The following is an 18,715-nucleotide window of genomic DNA, read 5'->3' as shown; positions in this document are numbered from 1 at the left end:
ACTGAAGATGTTAATATTCTCTGGGTAGACAATGCAACTTTTCTAACTGGAGACGGTGCAGCCATGACCTCATGCTGGACAACCAGCTCAACCCAGGCCAGGTCAGCTGGTAGCTACCATGCCATCCCACGTGTGTCCAGGGCTCTCATCGAGATCTCAAGATCTCCTGAAGCCTCATCTCAAAGGAGCAAGTCCATAAATGGAGATATGAACCACAAGGGCAGCCTGGGGGTGAGGGATTGGATGCTGGCTCCCTGGGGACGCAGTCTGTCGAACACGTTCACCAGGTGATTCAGAAGCACAGTCCTCCCTGAGGGCGGCCAGGTGTGGAGAAGAGGTTTCGAGCAGACTCTCAGCTCAAGCCCTGGCTCGACCATCTCCTAGCACTGACCTTGGGCAAGTTACTACGTTCTCTGTACCCGTTTCTCTCCATAGAAAATGTATTGCGCTGTGTTCCCGGTGCCTTCTACACACCTATAGCCCACCGGACTGTGGGTCTGGCCCCTCTGAGATTTACAATCAGTTTGTAAGGGTTAGCTAGTACCACCATTCAGAAACTGACGACTGGGGCCCCACCAGCAGACTCAGATGCATCTATGGGCTCAAGATTTATTGATCATCCATTCTGCGCCAAAAATGCGAGAGCTAAAGTTTTGGGCTTCAGAAGGCTGACGTTCCCGTGGCTGGATCCGAAGGTGTTTGGAACTGAAACAGTGTGTTAACTAATTTCAGCTGTTCAAGATTAATTCCGCTAGCATCACAATCGTGAACTCGCGGCGTTCTGGAGACTTAGGCACAAGCGGAAACTGTATGAATTGAGCTTGTAAATGCATTAGACTCACGTGCGAGTCATGTCCACATGCAGGTGCCTTTCATTCCTGAACGTGATCTCTAAAATCCTGCATACGCCTGGATTTCCGGACCAGATATTTCTCTTCCAGCTATGACACTGTCAAAGTTTGGTCAACGGGGCTAAATAGGAGCTGTAACTTCCAGCCTTGAGGAATCGGGAGACAGGGGACGGATCTCTCCTGTTGAACCCAGGAACTTTGGCCTGACCGGGCGTTGCCATCCATCCCCCTGCCTACCTCGATGACATGGCTATCCGTTTGTGCTGAGCACATTTTTGTAAAACTGCTCAAATCCCAGGGCAATGAGATGGGATTGGGTGAGGAGAGAGAGGAATATTAAGATTTGCACACGTGCACTCGACGTTCCTGAGACCCTGTGCGCCCTGGTGAGCTGTGGGCTCGAGGGAGGAGGAGATGCAGAGAGGAAGGTCACGGCTGCATTTCTCAGCAGCATCTTGTCGACTCTCTCCTCCTCCTCGCCTGAACTGGGCTCTGACCTCTCCCAGGTCCGCTTTCTCAGGTAAGACCTGCGTGCCAAGAAAGTGGCAGGATGGTACACAATCGGGGTCCACCGGCACTACAAGAATATTCAATTCTGTCAGCATTCCGTGGGTTTGATCCTGTGCCAAGTACCTTCATATAAACCAAACATCTGGATCAATTTTAAAGTTGGGAGAGTCCTCAGACAAAAACGGAAGAAAAGAGGTACGAATGTCAGAATTCAAAGGCGCCCCCACCTCCAATCTAGGTCAAAAGGGTGAGCGTCCCGGTGAGGCACGTACTCCAGCCACTCCTCACTGGGCCCACCCGCCTCTCCGACTGCCTCTCGGCCCCAAAAGGGTGTGTGAGCTCTTGGGTCCTCCCAGGCCGCACAGCTCCAAAGCCGACCGTCCAACGTGCTCGTGGCCTGAGGAACTTCCTTCCCTCTCTCCCTCCCATCTTTAATCAAAATAGACGTGGAGGCTGGCAGAGCTGCCCACAAAGAGCTCTTGAACCAGAATCTGCCTAGATGCTGGGTGGGTCCTGGCCTGGAGAGAGCCTGTAAATGTTATTAAAATATTTTATTTCAAAATCAGATCAATGAACCGTCCGTTCCTTGGGTGGTCCCGGAGTAGCAAGCATCCTGCCTTCCAGAAGAGTGAAAGATACCGCATTACCTTGGGAAGACTCCTACATACTCAGCAGTGCTGAGTCCACCAGCTGACACAGGCCCCGAGAAAAGGGGACTCCGGTCTTCCCAGCCCCTGGCCCGTCTCTGCCACCCACGGCTGCCACAGCTGTCTTCCCAGAGCACAGATTTCGTCACTCTGTTCCTCGGCTCAGAAACCCTCCCCACTGTCTCCATCAGGGTCGACAAACGAAGGCCACAGGCCAATCTAACCTGCCCCGTTTTTGCAAATAGAGTTTTACTGGCGCCCAGACACCCCTCATCCATTTACAACGCCCATGGCGGCTTTGGGACTCCAAGGGCAGAGCTGTGCAACTGCAACAAAGCTTAAAACGTTCACACTCTGGCTTTTTGTAGAAATAGATGGTGCCTTCCTTCCTGCCCTGACTCTCGAGGAGACAGTCTCAGTCTGTGGGTCATGCTCAGGGGGTTGTGGGGGAAGGAGAGGAAGAGGAGAGAGTGGAGCTGCTGCTGGGGTCCCCAGCCTGCAGCCGGGGCTCGTGGCCGCTTTCTCCAGGAAGCAGAGCCTGGGAGGCGCTGAGGCAGCACCGGACCCTCACCTGCTGAGCGCGGATGCACCGGGCTTCCAAGACCAAGGCCAGGGCTTCTGGATGCTGCGTGCCCGACTTCACAAACTCCACAGCGACGTCACTGCCGGGCTGTGGGATGTAAATGTAAACTGCAGACAGTGCTGGTTCTGAGGTTGCCAGGTTTTCTGATTTACGTTAACTGCAGTCAGAAAAGCTGGAATTGGCTGCTCTGGGACATTCCCCGAGCCCTGGCGTCCTCTGCAGCTTCTTGCTCTGGCTCCCGTTTGATGGGCTTCCGCGGAACCGTCTCCCAGATGATCTCAGACATCAGTCCCCTTGGACTCGGCTGCTCACCACCCCACCATTGCTACGAAGCCTCCACAGCGCTCCCCGCCGCGGCCTTCATCACTGGGGAGCCTCTGGTCTTGTGCTGAGCTGGCTCTGAAATGCCTCAAGAAAGAGCCAATTCTGCTGGGCTACAGACCCTGAACCAGATGAGGCCCCAGTGTGTGAGGCCCCCCACGACCCGTCTGCTGTGGGGCGGCAGCTGGTGCTTTGTGAGGGGCGGAGGGGGGGCTGCTGCCCCCACGCTGCTTGGTCTTTTCCTTCTTTGCCACCTCCAGTGGTTCTACGACTGTTTGAGGACAGGTGGCAGGAAAATGATCACAAGGCATGAATATTCAGAGGCGGGGACCACACAGTGGTCCCCAAAAAGAAATGTCCACGTCCCTGAACCTGTGAGCGTGGCTTTATTCTGGGGAAGGGTCTTTGCAGGTGTAATTAAGTTAAGGCTCTGAGATGATCTGGAAGGGCCGTAAATCCAATGACAGGTGTCCTCACAAGCAACAGACGGAGGAGGCACGCAGAAAGACAGGGAGAAGGAGGGCCGTGTGGAGATGGAAGCCGAGACTGGAATGAGGCTGCCAAGAGCCAGGAGTCACCCGGAGCCCGCGGAAGCCGGAGGAGATAAGGAAGGGTTCTCCCCCGGAGACTTAAGAGGCAGGGTGGCTCTGCCGACACCTCACTCTCAGACTCCTGACCTCCAGACTGTGAGGGAATCCATTTGCGTTGTTTTAAACCACCCAGGGAGTGGCAATTTGTTCTGGCCACCACGGGAGACCGGTACAGAGAGGGGAGGGCGTCTGTAACACCTGGACGCCAGGTGTGGAGAGACAGATCCTAGCGTGGGGCAAAGAGTCTGCGAGGAGACAGGTAATAATTAAGGAGAGAGAAAAGTATGTGTAATTACAGCTTGCGAAGGGCTCAGGAGGAAGCAGGTTGGCTGGTGGGGTGGGGGCGGAGGGGGAGGCGGGGCATTTCAGCGGAGGTCTCAGGGATGGGAAGTGCGGCGGATGTCCCGTCCTCACCTGGGTCCTGACTCTGGCCTCTGCCTCTGCCTCTGGTCGCTCCTCCCTGCAACCCACCCCAGGTGCCCTCCAGGACTGCTGCAGGGTGTGAGGTGGCTGCTATGACGTCTCCTGCGACAGATCAACGACCAGAGGCTGGGGTGTTAAGTGACACTTGCATGTGTAAACTGAGATCAGACTCCAAAGCCTTTTCCTCTTTTCCCCTGGGCTGCAAGGACGCTCCTCTCCCTGCTTTTCTGATTCAGAAGCCTCCAGGGACGGTCCCCGGCCTAATGTAAAAAACCCGTACTTCTCAGCGGAACATTCAGTGCCCCAAACTCTTTTTTTTAAATTTTCCCTTTATTTATTTATTTTTATTGAAGTATAGTCGGTTTACAGTGTTGTGTTAATTCCTGGTGAGTGCCCCTGACTCTTATTTCCATGTACATCTTCTAATTTTCTGCCATACCCCACCAAAAACCTTCCAGTTTACCCACCCAGACCTACTCACTCTTTTCAGCACCTCCGTGAACCTGTATTTATTATAAACATATATTACAGCTAATATTCTTGTTCAGGTATCATTGCCCACATTTTTTGAGCCCCGCCAAGGGTTCTGCTCTGAGCCAGATGCTTTATGTATATTATCAACTTCTCACTGCACCCGCCTCGTGAGAAATGTTTCAGCATTGACATTTTGTACACAGAACTGGGGACCATGGCTCAGAGCCCAACGCATTCTACTGCTCTGTGCACAAAGCATTCTTGTGTCTTTCTGCTCATAACAATGCCAGCAATTTTTACATGGCCTTTTGTGGTTTTGCAAAGTGCTTTTGTGTGTGTCATTTTACCGCAAAAACTTCCACCTCCTCCCAGATGAAGGCATCTCTCTTCATCCGCTCCCAATAGGGACCCAGAATATGGGAGAGTCTTTGGCTCACCGAACCTCCCGCAATCTCCATCAGTGCCCACTGCCACCCAAACATCTCAAAGAAGCCAAAAATACAAGCGTCCAGAACAACGGGTTTGCTATACCGCAGGGAAAAGCCCTGGATCAGATCACCACGGCTGAGCTCTCCCCCCTGAGAAGCATGGAGTCCCGGCTCGGGATGTGTCCCTGGCGGGGATCACACCGCTAAGAGCAGACCCCACCTCCCCATGATCCCAGGGGCTCAGGAAATACTCTCCCATCTGATTTGATCTCGACGTGGCCGTTGGGATGGGCTCAGGAAGGAGAAAACGCAGGGCCCAGAGCTCTGCCAAGCCCCCTGGCTGCAACCCCGGCAATTTATTACCAGACAGGAGCCACCCAAGCTCCATTATCACAGTTACTGCCTTGTCCAGAAACAATGTTGCCTTTCAAATTGTTTTCCGCCTGGGACACTGGATTTATAAACTGAACTGGTGACTAGGACCAGAAGCCCCGGCTGCAAAGACTAAACTCCTTGTTCTAAGTGGGCCCAGCTTAGGCTTAGTAGTATCCTGATAAGATAAACACAGATAATGACCTGCTGGAGGTGGAGTGCTTTGCTATATATACGTCTCCATGTCTGCGTTTACTCGGGCACAGGCTGACACGTTAGGGGACTGCCTTTCAGACCAAAGGGAGAAGAAAAAGCTATTTTCTGGGTCCCTTTCCAGTAAGGAAGTTGGGTATCATTGTAAGACGCTAGTTTTGTCTCTCTGGGAGCAGCTCAGAAATACACTGATTTGGTTACTTTCCAAACAGGTGGCCCTAAAATTGTCACGGTGTTTCAAGCACAGCGCAGCTGGGTTGCTGCTGTCGACAATTGTTGGAGCTGGGCGATGCACCCATGGGGCTCATTACAGTAGGCTCCTAGTTTCGTGTATCTTTGCAGATTTCCATTATATAAGCAAAAAAAAGTACACAGATAAGAGGTAATTCGGACTGAATAATGACTGAAGCTGGGTGCTGGGCATATGGGAATTTACAATTGCAGTATTCTTCGTCCTGTATGTTTGTTTCAAATGTTTCATGGTAAAAATTTAAATAAGAAAAAAGGACCTTGGCTGAAAGGCAATGGCTGAAATCTCCCTCTGCTCTCATTCATTCATTCCACAGAAGTGTCTGTGCCGTACGCTGTCCAGCGTGGGCAGGCCGGGTCCCTGCTCCCACGGAGCTGACATTACCTCCTAAGTTCAGATATTTCTCCGGCGTGAGCATTTGGCTGGGTTCCTCCAGGGGTCCCTCTGGGAGTGGGTTTTTGGCCGGGGGACTGAAATCATTCTAGACTTTGCTGGAGGTTGGGGAGGCGGGGCACTGGTCTCTTAGCCCTAGGAATCCTAGAGCAGGACAAAGGGAGAGGGGCTTTGGGAGGTCCCCACAGTGTGTGCTGGGACCTGTTTATTAATGTCATTCATTAACAGCTGCCCAGCTGCCTTGTCCCTGCCCTCTAAGGCTGAGAGGTGTTTCCAGAGAGGGTCCAACCCATTGGCGGCTTCGAGGCCCTGCTGTAAACTCTCCGGACAAACAGCTGTCTATCGTGCTTTTCAAGGTCTCTGGGTACCCCGAGATAGAGGCTGGCTGGCAAGAGCTGCCGGTGCTGTGAACGCTGTCAGCGAGGGACTAGGGCACAAAAGCCATCTGTGCTTCTCTGTGCTGTTATCTGCGCCACATGTGATTCACCTTAACCGGCCGGGGACGGGCAGCTGAGATCCCGAAGTCACCAGCTCTGGGTTTGCCAGGTACGTTCATCCTTCAGGAGGGACCGTTTTCACAATCTGGGTTTGGATGGAGTCCCACACCTGAAAATCAGTCCACGGGACACCCCACGGGGGGGTGAGCCGGCCCCGGAGCCGCACCCCTGAGAGCTCACCCAGGGCCAGAAAGCGAATGAGCTCCGGGGTTTCTGTGAGAACAGGAGCTCTTGGGAGAGGAAGGTCGAGAGCAGTGAAAGCCTTGGTTTCATGTCAACATGTCTCAGTGGCCCCTTCCAAGGGTGAAACGCCACCGTGTCGCTGGCTTCTTTGCCAGGAGATGAGTGATGTTTGTGTCCACCTTTTGCTTTAATTCAAAGTTCATACTTTGCATCCTGTGCTCGTTCTGATGAGTTTGACCGAGACAAGGAACTTGATTCAGATTTTCTAGATCGTTTTCTGTCAGGTGGAGAGGTGATCTTTAAATATCTCAGACTCATAAAGTCATTTCCATCGGATCTTTGGAGAATGAGAACATCTCCAAAGATGAGAACAATCTTTGGAGAATGAATGGCTTAGGAACCACATGGTCTGAAGGAAACTTAAAATGCCAGTGGGCATGTGTGTCATTTATTTTTTTTTAGATTCCACATACAAGAGATATCATATGGTATTTGTCTTTCTCTGTCTGACTTACGCCACTTAGTATGATCATCTCTAGGTCCACCCATGCTGCTGCAAATGGCATGATTTCATTCTTTTTTACTACATACAAAATAGATAAACAACAAATGCCCTCCTGTACAGCATAGGGAACTATATTCAATAGCTTGCAATCACTTACAGTGACAAAGAATATGAAAGAGAATATACATGTGTAACTGAGTATGGAAATGGAAATGATGCTGTACGCCATAAACTAACACAACATTGCAAATCAACTCGACTTCAATAAAAAAATTTTAATGCCAATAGGCACATTTGACTATTTATAGATGTAACATCAAACATCTAGATGTATTTACTGGTTTCTGAGCATCCCCTAGATACAGTACCACAAAAGTGGGGGCCTGGGGACTCCCGGGAAAGGAGGCACAGGGGTCAGGATGGCACAAGCCCTGTCTTCAGGTTCTAGTAGAAGAGACGTACAAATAGCCCAAAGGGAGCCAACGGAGGGCAAGGGGGGGGGGCGGAGCTGAAGCATGCGGCCCCACCGCAGCCTGAAGCTCCCAATCCCCCACGGCTGTGACGGCCCGGCGGCGGGGCCACGTGCGCGTTCCATCCCAGTGGCAGAGTTTGGAAACTTGGGAAGCGTCGGCCGCATCTTGCTGTTCTCATCCAGATGTTTGGCATGATTTCGGCATTCCCCACAATGCCTAGGGGGAGGCTGGAGACCTGGAATTCTGCCTGGAGAGAGGGAGGCGGGGAGGAAGGCGGCCAAGCCTCTGATGTGTGGGTCCACGGAAGATTGGGAGCAGCTGCTCCCTTTCCACCGAGGGGGGCGCCTGTGGCATGGTTTTCGGGGGCAGCTGGGTAAGAGGGCCTCAGGGCCAGGGAGAGCTCTGTTGGAGGACACAAAGTGACTCAGTTTACGGAACAGAGCCACTTCTCAGTGTGAACAGATCACAGATATACCCCAGATGCACCAATCCACACTCCACGCATTTACACTCATTTGCAAGTGATTTTAACTCTGTTCTTCTGGGTCCAAGATTAAGAAACTACTGTTTCTTCTCTAACTAGCACCTGGCACAGTGCCTGGTGCATAGTAGGTCTTGAAATATTTTAAGGATGTACCATCTATGGCAGTGGTTCTCAACCCACCCTGGGCCCGAGACACTGGGCAACGTCTGGAGACATCTTGGGTTGTCGTGACAGTGGGGAGGGGTGCTTCCGGTACGTAGTGGGTAGAGGTCAGGGATAAACCCCCTGCAGTGGACACGACAGCCACCCCACAACACAGACGACCCATCCGAGAGATGGACAGCGCCCAGTGCTGGCCAAAGCTTTTGCACGAAAGCAGGAAGGATGCCTTGGGGGAGGATGTGAAGTTCTCTTTTCCAAGGAATTTCAAGAATGGGTTCCAGCCATCCTTGTGGGTTTGGGAGTCCAGGGTGGGCAAAGAAGACTCAAATGGGCTGCTTGAGCTCTTGAGCTCTGTTACCTCCCGTCACCAGGCGCAGAGCTGTGGATTGTCAGGTCTTCCTTCTCCTGCCTCTTCCTCCCACTAGGATTCATTTCATAAACTTTTCCTGAAATGTTAGGGGCTTTCCATCAGGGGTGGATCCTTTCCAAACCATGAGGCGTTAAAAAGTCCCGCCTGTGGGACCAATGTTCCTGTTGTGTCTGTGCTTCGGGAGGGAGAGAGACAGCAACATAAACCCTGCGTAGCAAAATCAAATCCCTCTAGACTCAAGTTCCAACCTGCAGAAACTTTACGGCCAAGTCCTGACAGGCAGAGCTGATGGCCTTTTAACTATATCAGTTCTGGGGGGTCGGGGGGGCGGGCAAGAGATGGGCGAACTACTGGAGTCGGAATACACGCAGGCAAAAGGACGCCTTCGAAGGGGCATCTTCCTGCCTGGGTGAAGGCGAGACAGCAGGGTCCATGCCCACAGGTCAGGATTTCAGGCCATCTTTGCCCCACAGGGCTCCAAGCGTGTCACCCCTATTCTTTGTCTTGACAACAGGTCTGTGAGGCTCGCACAGTAAGATTTTCTTGTTCTGAACCACTTTTCTGATGCACAAAAGCAGTTTTTATAAGACTAGAGGTCGGGCAGATCCTGTCTTGAAATCCTTTTGGGAAAATGGTGACATCCCTTCGCAAACCATGATGGACTCAAAGCTTTTAGAGACCAAGACTCTGAATGAATGTAGGAAAAGTTTAGCTACCTTCCTCCTCAGTATCTCTTTGGGAGAGACTTAGAAATTAATTTCCCTAAACAGAGGAGCCCACTTTATAATAGTAAAAGCTATTATTTTTACTCTGAAGTATCTGCCATGTGCCAGACACTGTTCTGAGAGCTTGACGTGTACTAACATTAATACGAGGGAAACAATCTTCTCATCCTCAGTTTACAGATGAGGACACCAAGGCACAGCGAAGTTGAGTAATTTATTCGAGGCCACTCAGCTTGTCAATGGCAGAGCCTAGACTTGGACTCAGGAAGGGCGGTTTCAGAGTCCATCTTTATAACACCGAGCTAGGCTACCTCTCTGGAGAATGACTCCCCCAATTCTTCAGCATTTAGACTAAAGATGTTAAAGGAAGCAGCTAATTTCACAGGTCCTAAGGAATTGCAGGAAAAGAGGTCTTCTGCACACTCTGAGTTTGCAAAGTGCTGGGCAGTTTACCAAGTACTTTTCTTCAATCTGATCTCCAGTGGGTCCTGAGAGGCTCTGAATTTGATGGGAGCCTCTATGCATGACAGCAATGACACTGTCACCAAAAACAGCCAAAGCACCATCTCTCTGTGTGATTCCATCCAAGAAGGACGAGCGGAATCAACCGTGAAGAACCAAGAGTATGAAGGCCCCCTCTCACACCTTAGAGTGACCAGGCGTTCTCTCTGGGGAACCCTCCTCCCCGACTCTCAGTCCATGGAGCTCAGCTGAGGCTCCTTTCCAAGCTCCAGAAAGCAGATTATCATCTTACTCTGGACAATGGATTTAGTTCTATCCTTTAGTCCCAGTAATTGACTCAAGGGGGCATATATGGTATCATTCAGTCTAATTAGACCCCAAGGGAGCTACTGAAAAAGACTATTTCTGTTGGACTTGAACTTGGAAGGAGATAGGACGAGAGCTGTTAGCAGAAAGCCATCTTGTCACCATGTAGAACCTGAAAAGCAAGCCACCACTGAAGAAAGCAGAGCTAAGGGAGAGAAAAGTAAGGAGAGGCCTGGTGTTACCATTTGTGGCCCTGGATCAAACTGTTCCTGAAGTCAGATTCCCTGGAGTCTTCAGCTCTGTGAACCAGCATGTTCTCTTTTTGGCTGAAGACAATTTGAACTGTGTTTCTGTTTCTGACACATGACATAAATGAAAACTAACGATATCTTGTTAAAATAGTTGCAAAAGGACATTATACTGGTTGGGAACAGAGTGGGGAAAAGGTTGGCCATCGAGATCCTTTTCCCTCTCCCCACACCTTAATCTAAAAGGATAAAGTAAACTGTAGGAGACCATGAGAGACGGGGCTGATTTTATAGGAACTATACTGATAGGCACAGTAGCTTGTCTTTGAATGTTATTAGTAAATTCATGAAATTTTTCTTGTGTGAATGATTCATCAAACTGCACCAACCCTCCCATCCATAGCCACACTGTACCCTTGACAGCAGCTGGCCATTTGCAGTTGTTGACTATGGCTGACAGGCTGGATGGATAAGGGTGCCTAGGTTGGCCCATCTCCTCTACCTGAAGGTCAACATAAAGGGTCTGACATCCTAGCCAATGAAGAGCTGCCCAGCTTGGTGGCCAAGGCTGATTAGATTCATCTTCCCAGACATATTCACTGCGGCAAAAAGCTTTCGCTTGAACCAGATGCTTCTTTTTGAATTCTGGATTGAGAACACCCAACAGAGTAAAAATCAAGCAAGTGTCACTTCCTCCCAATGGTTCTATTCTCTGTGTATTTTCCTCTGGATTCATAGCCCCCAGAAAACCTTCAGCAATTTTCTGTTCCCCAAGACGCGTGGCTCCCAGCTCTGCACCAGCCCTGGGAAGTCTAATTCGGGTGTGAGGGATCAACGGGGCAGATGGGGGCCCCAGGGTTTGCGAGCTGCTGGAACTGGCAAACAGCTGCCGGCAGGCACCCCGGGTTTCAGATGTGGGGCGTCACCGTGTTTGTTTTCCCGCTGATTGAGTTACTCATGGCTCATATGTCCACTTCCCTGAAACAATCTTTTCTGGATATGTTTAGAAACCTGAGTCCCTGTGGTTTGTCTGGACTGGTTTCTATTTGTGGAGGGGAGTTTGCTTGTCCAAGGCAAAGAAAAATGGGCTCTGCAGAAGTCACAGTACCCGGGGTCCCCTATCCTGTGTCTTTCTGCTGTTCTCTCCAGGAATCAGGAATCCTCGTGGAATCCTTTCATTCCTGTTGGAAACTCCCAAAGGAACACGAGGGTGGGGTGGGGGTGGGGTATCTCGCCAAATCTGCAGTGTTCTAAATGATTGTTGATTCTCAGAGACCAAGAAACACACTGCAAGCTTAAAGGGCAGTAGCAAAACAAATAATTACTGAGTCTGTTGGTAAACAGACCCACAGAAGACAACTGAATTCAGCTTGTTCACTCTTGCCTGTCAGAAGGAATTTAATACCATCCTGTTTCTGTTTTTCTTCTATCCATGACCCAAGTTAGAGCTTGCTTAATTTCTGTTTACAATGTGAGTCTCATGGTGATGGAGGGGAAGAGGTCTGGTCAGAGTCGGGGAAAGGACTCTCCTTCCCAGAAGAGTGCCCTGCAGACCAGTGGTTCTCAACCCAAAAGGCTCCTCAGCCTGAGCAGCCCAGCCCCATCACATCAGAATCACTGCATCAGTGTTTTAAAGGTCCCAAGGTGGCTCCATTGTCCAGCCAAGGTTCAGAACGACTGCCCGAGAGCTACGCTATCCAATATGGCCGCCAGGAGCCATGCATGCGACTGTTGAGTGTCTGAAACATGGTACATCCGAATTGAGATGTGCTGTAAGTAGAAAATGCTCACCAGATTTCCAAGAGTCAGCAAGAAAAAGAGGATGTAAACTATATCATTAACCATTTTGTTATGATTACAATGAAAACAATGTGGGCCTGTCCTGAGTGACGAGTACATATATGTAGGCAAGAACATGGGGGTGGGGCCGTGGGGTAGATCAGAAATCCATAAGGAATCCCCCAAGGAAGAGAATGACAGAAGAAGAGCTCACACATCTTTAAGCAACTCTTAAGACATCATCATTTCCATTTATAAGGAGCACAAATTCCCAATCATCCCCTTTAAAACACCCACACCCACAGGGGCACACATGTATCTTGTGCTATATTGTCATGTGGTCATGGTTCATTTTCTTTCCACCAAAGAGAACATGATTAGGATGGCAAAATCTATGGTATGGAATAATAGTTTTCAAGTTAAAGTTCAACCTTAAAACCTCTTTGTATCCATTCTTCTCAAGTATGGCAAAAAAAAAAAAAAAAAAAAACCCTCAACATATAACCAGTTTAAATAATAAAGGTTTTATCAGCAAGAGGCAAGTTGCTAGAATTTAAAGATAAACACATAATCAATCAATGATAATCTCTGTGGAACAATAACTAACTACACAGTAATCACCTTGTACCAGACATGGTGATTGGTTTGCTTGCCAAGTCTCGTCTACCAGACCAGTCTGCTCCACCCCAGTTACCTGTATTTCTGCCTGAATTTTGGACTTTGGCAGAGAATTTCTTGAGCAGCCCCAGAAATCCTCATGTGTGACGGTTCATTTTATGTGCCAACTTGTCTAGCCTGTGGGATGCCAAGATATGCGGTCAAACATTATTCTGCATGTTTTTGTGAGGCTGTCTTTAGATGAGATTAATATCTTAATTGGTAGAGTAAAGCAGATTGCCCTTCTCAATATGGGTGGGCCTCATCTAATCAGTTGGAGGAGTGACTAGAAGAAAAAGACTGACCCTCCCCAGAGGAAGAAAACAAAATCTCTAGCAGACTGCCTCAGGACTAGAACTGCACCATTGGCTCCTCTGGGTCTCAAGTCTGCCAGCCCTTAGGGCAAATGTGGACTTGCCAGCCACCTCAACTGTATGAGACAATTCCTTATAATAAATCCCTTTCTCTCTATACATATCCTACTGGTTCTGTTTCTCTGGAGAACATGCCATTCCTAAAGTCTCAACTGCAGTCTGTCACATCATCTCCCAACACTGGGGATGGTCTCAGGGAGGAGCAAGGACTCAATTTCTCACCCAGGGAGCCTGGACTTATGGCAGCTGAAGTGCCCACATCCGTCTGACTAAAGCCACAGCAGCCCTGCAGGGACAGGTAATGCAATTCAGAAGCAAAGGGGAGGTGGACTTGGACCAAGCAAGCCGGAGATGAAGGAGTCTTGAGATAAATTGCTTGTCCTTTCTTCTACCACCCCCTTTGCACCTTCCAACAGACAGTTCTGAGACTCAGCAGTTCTGCTGGATCTCCTTGAAGACATTCTTCATCACCCATGACTGAGCATCGAGAATTGCTTTTTTGAGAAGCTGTGACCAGCCTGGTGATATGCCTTGGATCTACTTTCTTGCCTTCCCTGTGTCATTCACTTCTTTCCCCTGCCTCACTCTTACGTCCCCGGGAATGTAGCTCCTAATAATAAATTGTAGAATGTCAGCTTTGCCTTAAGTTCTGGTCTCCAAGAAACCCAGGCTCAGATACTTGTCCTTTTTCTTCTCCAGTTCATTGGCTTGACCAGGAAAGAGCTGAGCTCTTTTTCTGTCTGGAGTGCCCACATGCCAGACCAGGAGTGGATACCTAGCGCAAGGTGGATACAGGCTGGTGTGTGTCTGTCGTTTGATGGCCACTCCCTGAACAAAGATGAGTTGAGCCAAACATCTTCTCTCTCTCAGTTAATTAAAATTTAACAGAGAGGTGTAGTCAGTAGACAGTGGTTGTTGGGCAAAGAAATTATGGAACAACTGCCTTGTTGATCCGTGTATAAACAGTGAATGAGGTATGTGACTATATGTGTGCGTGTGAGTGTGAGATTTTACAGACCCCATTTTCGTTGTTCATGAGCCTGCAGGCTTTCTTGTTCTTAATTTCCTAAATCCTTTCAGTGAATGTCCCTTTTCATCAGACCTCATTTCTGATCAATCTGAATTTAATCTCTTCATAAGTAAACTGCTTTTCCTAACTGGATGGTTTTGTGACACTTTTTGTAACTCAAACAATCTTCCAGGATATGTCTAATTGTGTTTCTTTTCATTAAATTCACTTGCAATGTGGTGAGTTCTCTTCCTCTGCATCCTCAGATTTTTTTTCCCTCTAGGTCCCTAAAACTTTATTTTTCATTGTAGCTTTGATTGCTGTTTCCATTCGAATTGATTTGGTTGCTCCTCTGGGAACACAGTAGAAATCTCAGGGTGATCTGTTCTGCCAAACATACCTATTACTTACCCTCAATTTCATTTAATCTATCCTTTTCCCATCTCATTTTTTTTTAATAGAAAGTAATCTAAAAGGCAATAAGCAAAGAACATTTGCAGGATGTCTTAGATCCAGCTAAACCCTTGGCTATGACCCTACCAGAAAGCAGTGTTTGTGATTCTGAGGTTGGAGTTTTCGGTCTGCTTTGAAAGGTTTCCAATGCTTTACTGGGTGATATGAGGAACCTTCCAGAGAGCTTAAAGGTAATCCTCCCCTGGAAAGCTGCAGCATTTCCTTGTTACTGCATCTACAAAGACCCTCAGTCAAAGGACATGCTTTCATGTATTTAACTAAACCACAGAGGGACACAAATTGAATTTTTTACCTTGACAGTCAATACCGTGGATCACAGCTGAGATCTGATCAGCAGCAGCAGGATGGGACAGGCCAGGGAAAGCCAGGACCAACAATATGGACAGACAAGACGTTGTAGGAGTAACGGGGAGAGGTGAGGTCAGTGGGTTACAGAAGAGCACATAAGAAGAGTTAAGTCTGGGGCGGGGGGCAGGATACAAAAGTCAAGATCTTGGTGATACGGGGACAATGGAGAAGGGCAGCATGGATGGGGAAGAGCAGAGAAGCAGCTCAAAATTTAAGCAGATGAGACACTCCGAAGAGTCCACGCAAAGGTAAAGGTGGAGGAGAAGAAGCAGGTTCAAGCACGCAGAACATGAGGTCAGAGCCTGGGGCCACGAGGCTCAGCGCCCGCGGTGTGCGTGCACGATGAGGACTTCTGTACCCACAGACCAGCAGGCAATGGGATCAGAACCAGGCTGAAGGAATCACAGCCAGAGATCTATAAATCGCAGGTCAGAAACTGAGCATCAAGGTGGGAACCACACGTAGGTGAAGAGTCTGACATGACTCTCACTTCAATACTGTACGTGCATCTTACACAGCAGGAACCCGAGGGTGCACAGCATGAAATGGCAGATAAAAAAAACGAAGTGAAAAAATTCCTAAAGAAATTAAAAATCAATTCCCATGTGATACAGCAATTCCACCTCTAGATATAAACACAGCAAAATTGAAAGTAGAGTCTCAAAGAGAAATTTGTGCGCTCATGTTCACTGCAGAATTGTTTACAACAGCTCAGAGGCAGAAGCAACCCACGACAGATGCGTAAGCAGAATGTGGTCTATACGTACAATGGAACGTTACTCAGCCTTAAAAAGGAAGGAGACTCTGACACAGCCTACAAAACGGATAAACTCCGAGGACGTTACGCGAAGTGCAATCAGCCTATCATAGGAAGACGAAGACTAAATGATTCCCTTGGTATGAGGTACCCAGAGTGAGCAGTCACATTCAGAGACACAGAAAGTAAAACGGTGGTTGCCTGCAGCTGGGGGAGGGTGAAATGGGGGGCTGCTGTTTACCGGGGACAGGGTTTTACTTTTGTAAGATGAAAAGCTCTGGAGATAAAGAGTCGTGATGGTTGTACAATAATGCGAACATACTCAACGGCACAATCCGACACTTAAAAATGGCTAATTTGACGCTACGTATATTTTGCCACAATTAAAAATTCTAAAACTAAAACAAAACGAAACACCATGGCAGGTCGAGAGAGCCATCAGGGAAAAAGGAAAAAGCTTTTTTTCTTACTTTTTGGACAAAAGACCTCGCGTTTCCACTTTGCATAAGGTCCTGCCCATTCTGTGATCATTCGCCCTCCTGGGTTAAAAAGCCGGCGTTTCTTTCCTTGACATTCACTTGCAGCGAGATGCTCGTTCTCTGAAGCGGTGCCCCTCTCCCCCGACTGAGGAAAGCCATGGCCTTGGGCAGCATATCTCCTTTTGGAAGAGACAGTGGAAATGGGGATGGGGTCCCCTAAGCCCCTCTTCTCCACTTTCCTTCTAGAAGCGTGGTTCTCCTGCTGTGCGGTGCATCACAGCACAGGGGAGCCTCTCGAAGATGCGGAGTGCAACCTGCCCCGGACCTCAAGTGCTGACTCAGCGTCGGAGGTGGGGACCTGTGCTCAGTCACGCCCCCGGGGTGGATGTCATGCCTGGTCCTAAGGCAGAGACTGGAGAAGCAGAGATCCGGGACCTGGAGAAGGAAGTCAGGACAAACACCCACTTCGCCATCATCTGAAAGCTCAGACCCTTGTCTGCCTGTCTTTTTAAAAAACCCTTTCTTGGAGGGCATTTGTTTTCACGACCAGGATGTGGGCTCCCTCCCAGAGGCCCGGGGAAAGCCCCCTCCTCTCCAGCCTCCATCTGCCCCACTGGCCCACTCCCTTGGCGGTCAGGAGCGGGCTGCGGGCCCTGAGGGCAACCTGCTGAAGCAGTTCCCAGGGCCAGGCCGGGTCAAGGGGCATTTTGGTCAGTGGTCCTGAGCAGGCAGTGACAGTCTGACGTTAGGGAATGGTGCAGCCTGGGGCAAGTCACTTTACTTCTGTTTTTCTCCTGCATGAGATGAGGCTCTCTGAGGTCTTTCCCAAGTTGAGTGCCAAGTTACAAGATCATTAAACATTTGTCACTTGGCCTCTGTGACTTTTTAAATCACTTCTCCCTTCCCTGTACTGAAAAAATACCTAACTCAGGCCCTGAGTCCCCTGGCTCCCCCATGGCCGCCTCTGACTCCCCCACCTGCAGGCAGGCCTGACGTCATGCGAACGGGGAGCTGGGTGGAGGCACCCAGCCCTCGGTGCTGGACAGAATTAAAAACCCGACAATCTATCTGATGGAATTACACCGAAGAAAGGAAATGTGTCTTTTAAGAACAAGTGTGAGGCTGATGACTGAAGTCCCAAAGAATTTTGTGGTTGGACCTTTTTTTTTCCCTGTTGTTTGTTTTCTGGCACAATCTGTGTCTTGTTTCTGAGCTGAGGGCCGTGTTCCCCATGACAAAGGCCTCTTTCTTAAACAGTTTAATAGCTCCAATGCAGGGGACAGCGCTGAATCCCGTGGGCCAGCATCTGAAGGCGGCTGCTCAGAGAAGGAGAAAGCCACTGCTTTCCTCCAGTTGGGTCCAAAGTGAACTGAGAGCGGCTTAAGGGAAAAAAACAAAAACAAACACAAAACCGAACCTGAACCTCCTTTTGTAATAGGAAATGAGGGCCATCAAAGGGGTGGGGAAAACAAGATGCATCGGGACAGAGAAGAGGACAGATTCAAGAGTGATGCTCAAGGGAGGATGTAGAGCTCAGTGGTAGAGTGAGTGCCCAGCATGCACGAGGTCCTGGGTTCAATCCTCAGTACCGCTATCAAAATAACTAAGCAAACAAATAAACCTAATTACCTCCCCCTGCAAAACAAAAACAAACAAACAAAAAAGTGGTTAAGAGTGATGCTCAGGTGGGGCTTGGAAGACGCAGAGGGAAAGCGGGGTGGGGGGACCCTGTGTATCAGTTCCCTGTGGCTTCTGTAACCAAGTACCACAATCTGGGTGGCTTAAAACAACAGACATTTATTCCCACGATCTTGGAGGCTAGAGGCTCAAAAGCAGGGCCACACCCACTCCCCCAAGTCTCTAGGGAAGGAGCCTTCCTTAGCCCTTCCCACCCTCGGCATTTCTTGGCTTCTGGCTGAGTCACTCCAACCTCTGCTTTCGTCATCACGTGGCTGTCTTCCCTCGGTGTGTCTCTGGTTGTCACACGGCATTGTCCTCTGTGTGTGAGTGTGCGTGTGTGTGTCTTTCTCTTTGTCTTATGAGGACATCAGTCATACCGAATTTAGGGTCCACCCTAATCCACTGTGACCTGATCTTTAACTAATTGCATCTGCAAAGACCCTACTGCCAAATAAGGCAAAGATGATGACATTCCCAGGTCCTGGGGGGTTAGGACCTCAACATCCCTTCCTTGGTGGGGGCTACCATTCCACACGACACCTGGGGCTCCCAGCAGCCAACCACCTCCCTCGCTTGTAAGGCAGGTAACTCTTGCTCGGAAGTTCCAGCCTCCCAAGGACCCAGCCCACCTGTCTGTCCGCTTTCCAGGGGTCAGGCTGGAAGTGGGTCAGGACGCAATGACAGCCCA

The 18,715-nt window shown here is 49.5% G+C and overlaps 1 protein-coding gene across 15 annotated transcripts in view; it reads right to left on the bottom strand.

The window, feature by feature from the left end:
- Positions 1–18,715, bottom strand: part of SLC39A11 (solute carrier family 39 member 11) — a 353,551-nt gene that overhangs the window by 28,489 nt on the left and 306,347 nt on the right. For 11 of the 15 annotated variants that reach the window (XR_004311658.1, XM_032456952.1, XM_032456958.1 and 8 more), the window contains one exon: positions 16,339–16,526. The exons of 3 other annotated variants lie outside the window; for them this stretch is intronic. Coding sequence is in view for 11 of the 12 variants with exons in the window: in XM_032456952.1 (XP_032312843.1) it covers positions 16,339–16,526 (188 nt within the window). In the remaining variant the exon portion in view is untranslated. One more of the 15 variants, XM_032456956.1, reaches the window with a different exon arrangement.

Source organism: Camelus ferus, chromosome 16, assembly GCF_009834535.1.
Source record: "Camelus ferus isolate YT-003-E chromosome 16, BCGSAC_Cfer_1.0, whole genome shotgun sequence".
In the NCBI taxonomy this organism is placed as follows: domain Eukaryota; kingdom Metazoa; phylum Chordata; class Mammalia; order Artiodactyla; family Camelidae; genus Camelus; species Camelus ferus.
This window is presented reverse-complemented; position numbering and strand designations above follow the sequence as displayed.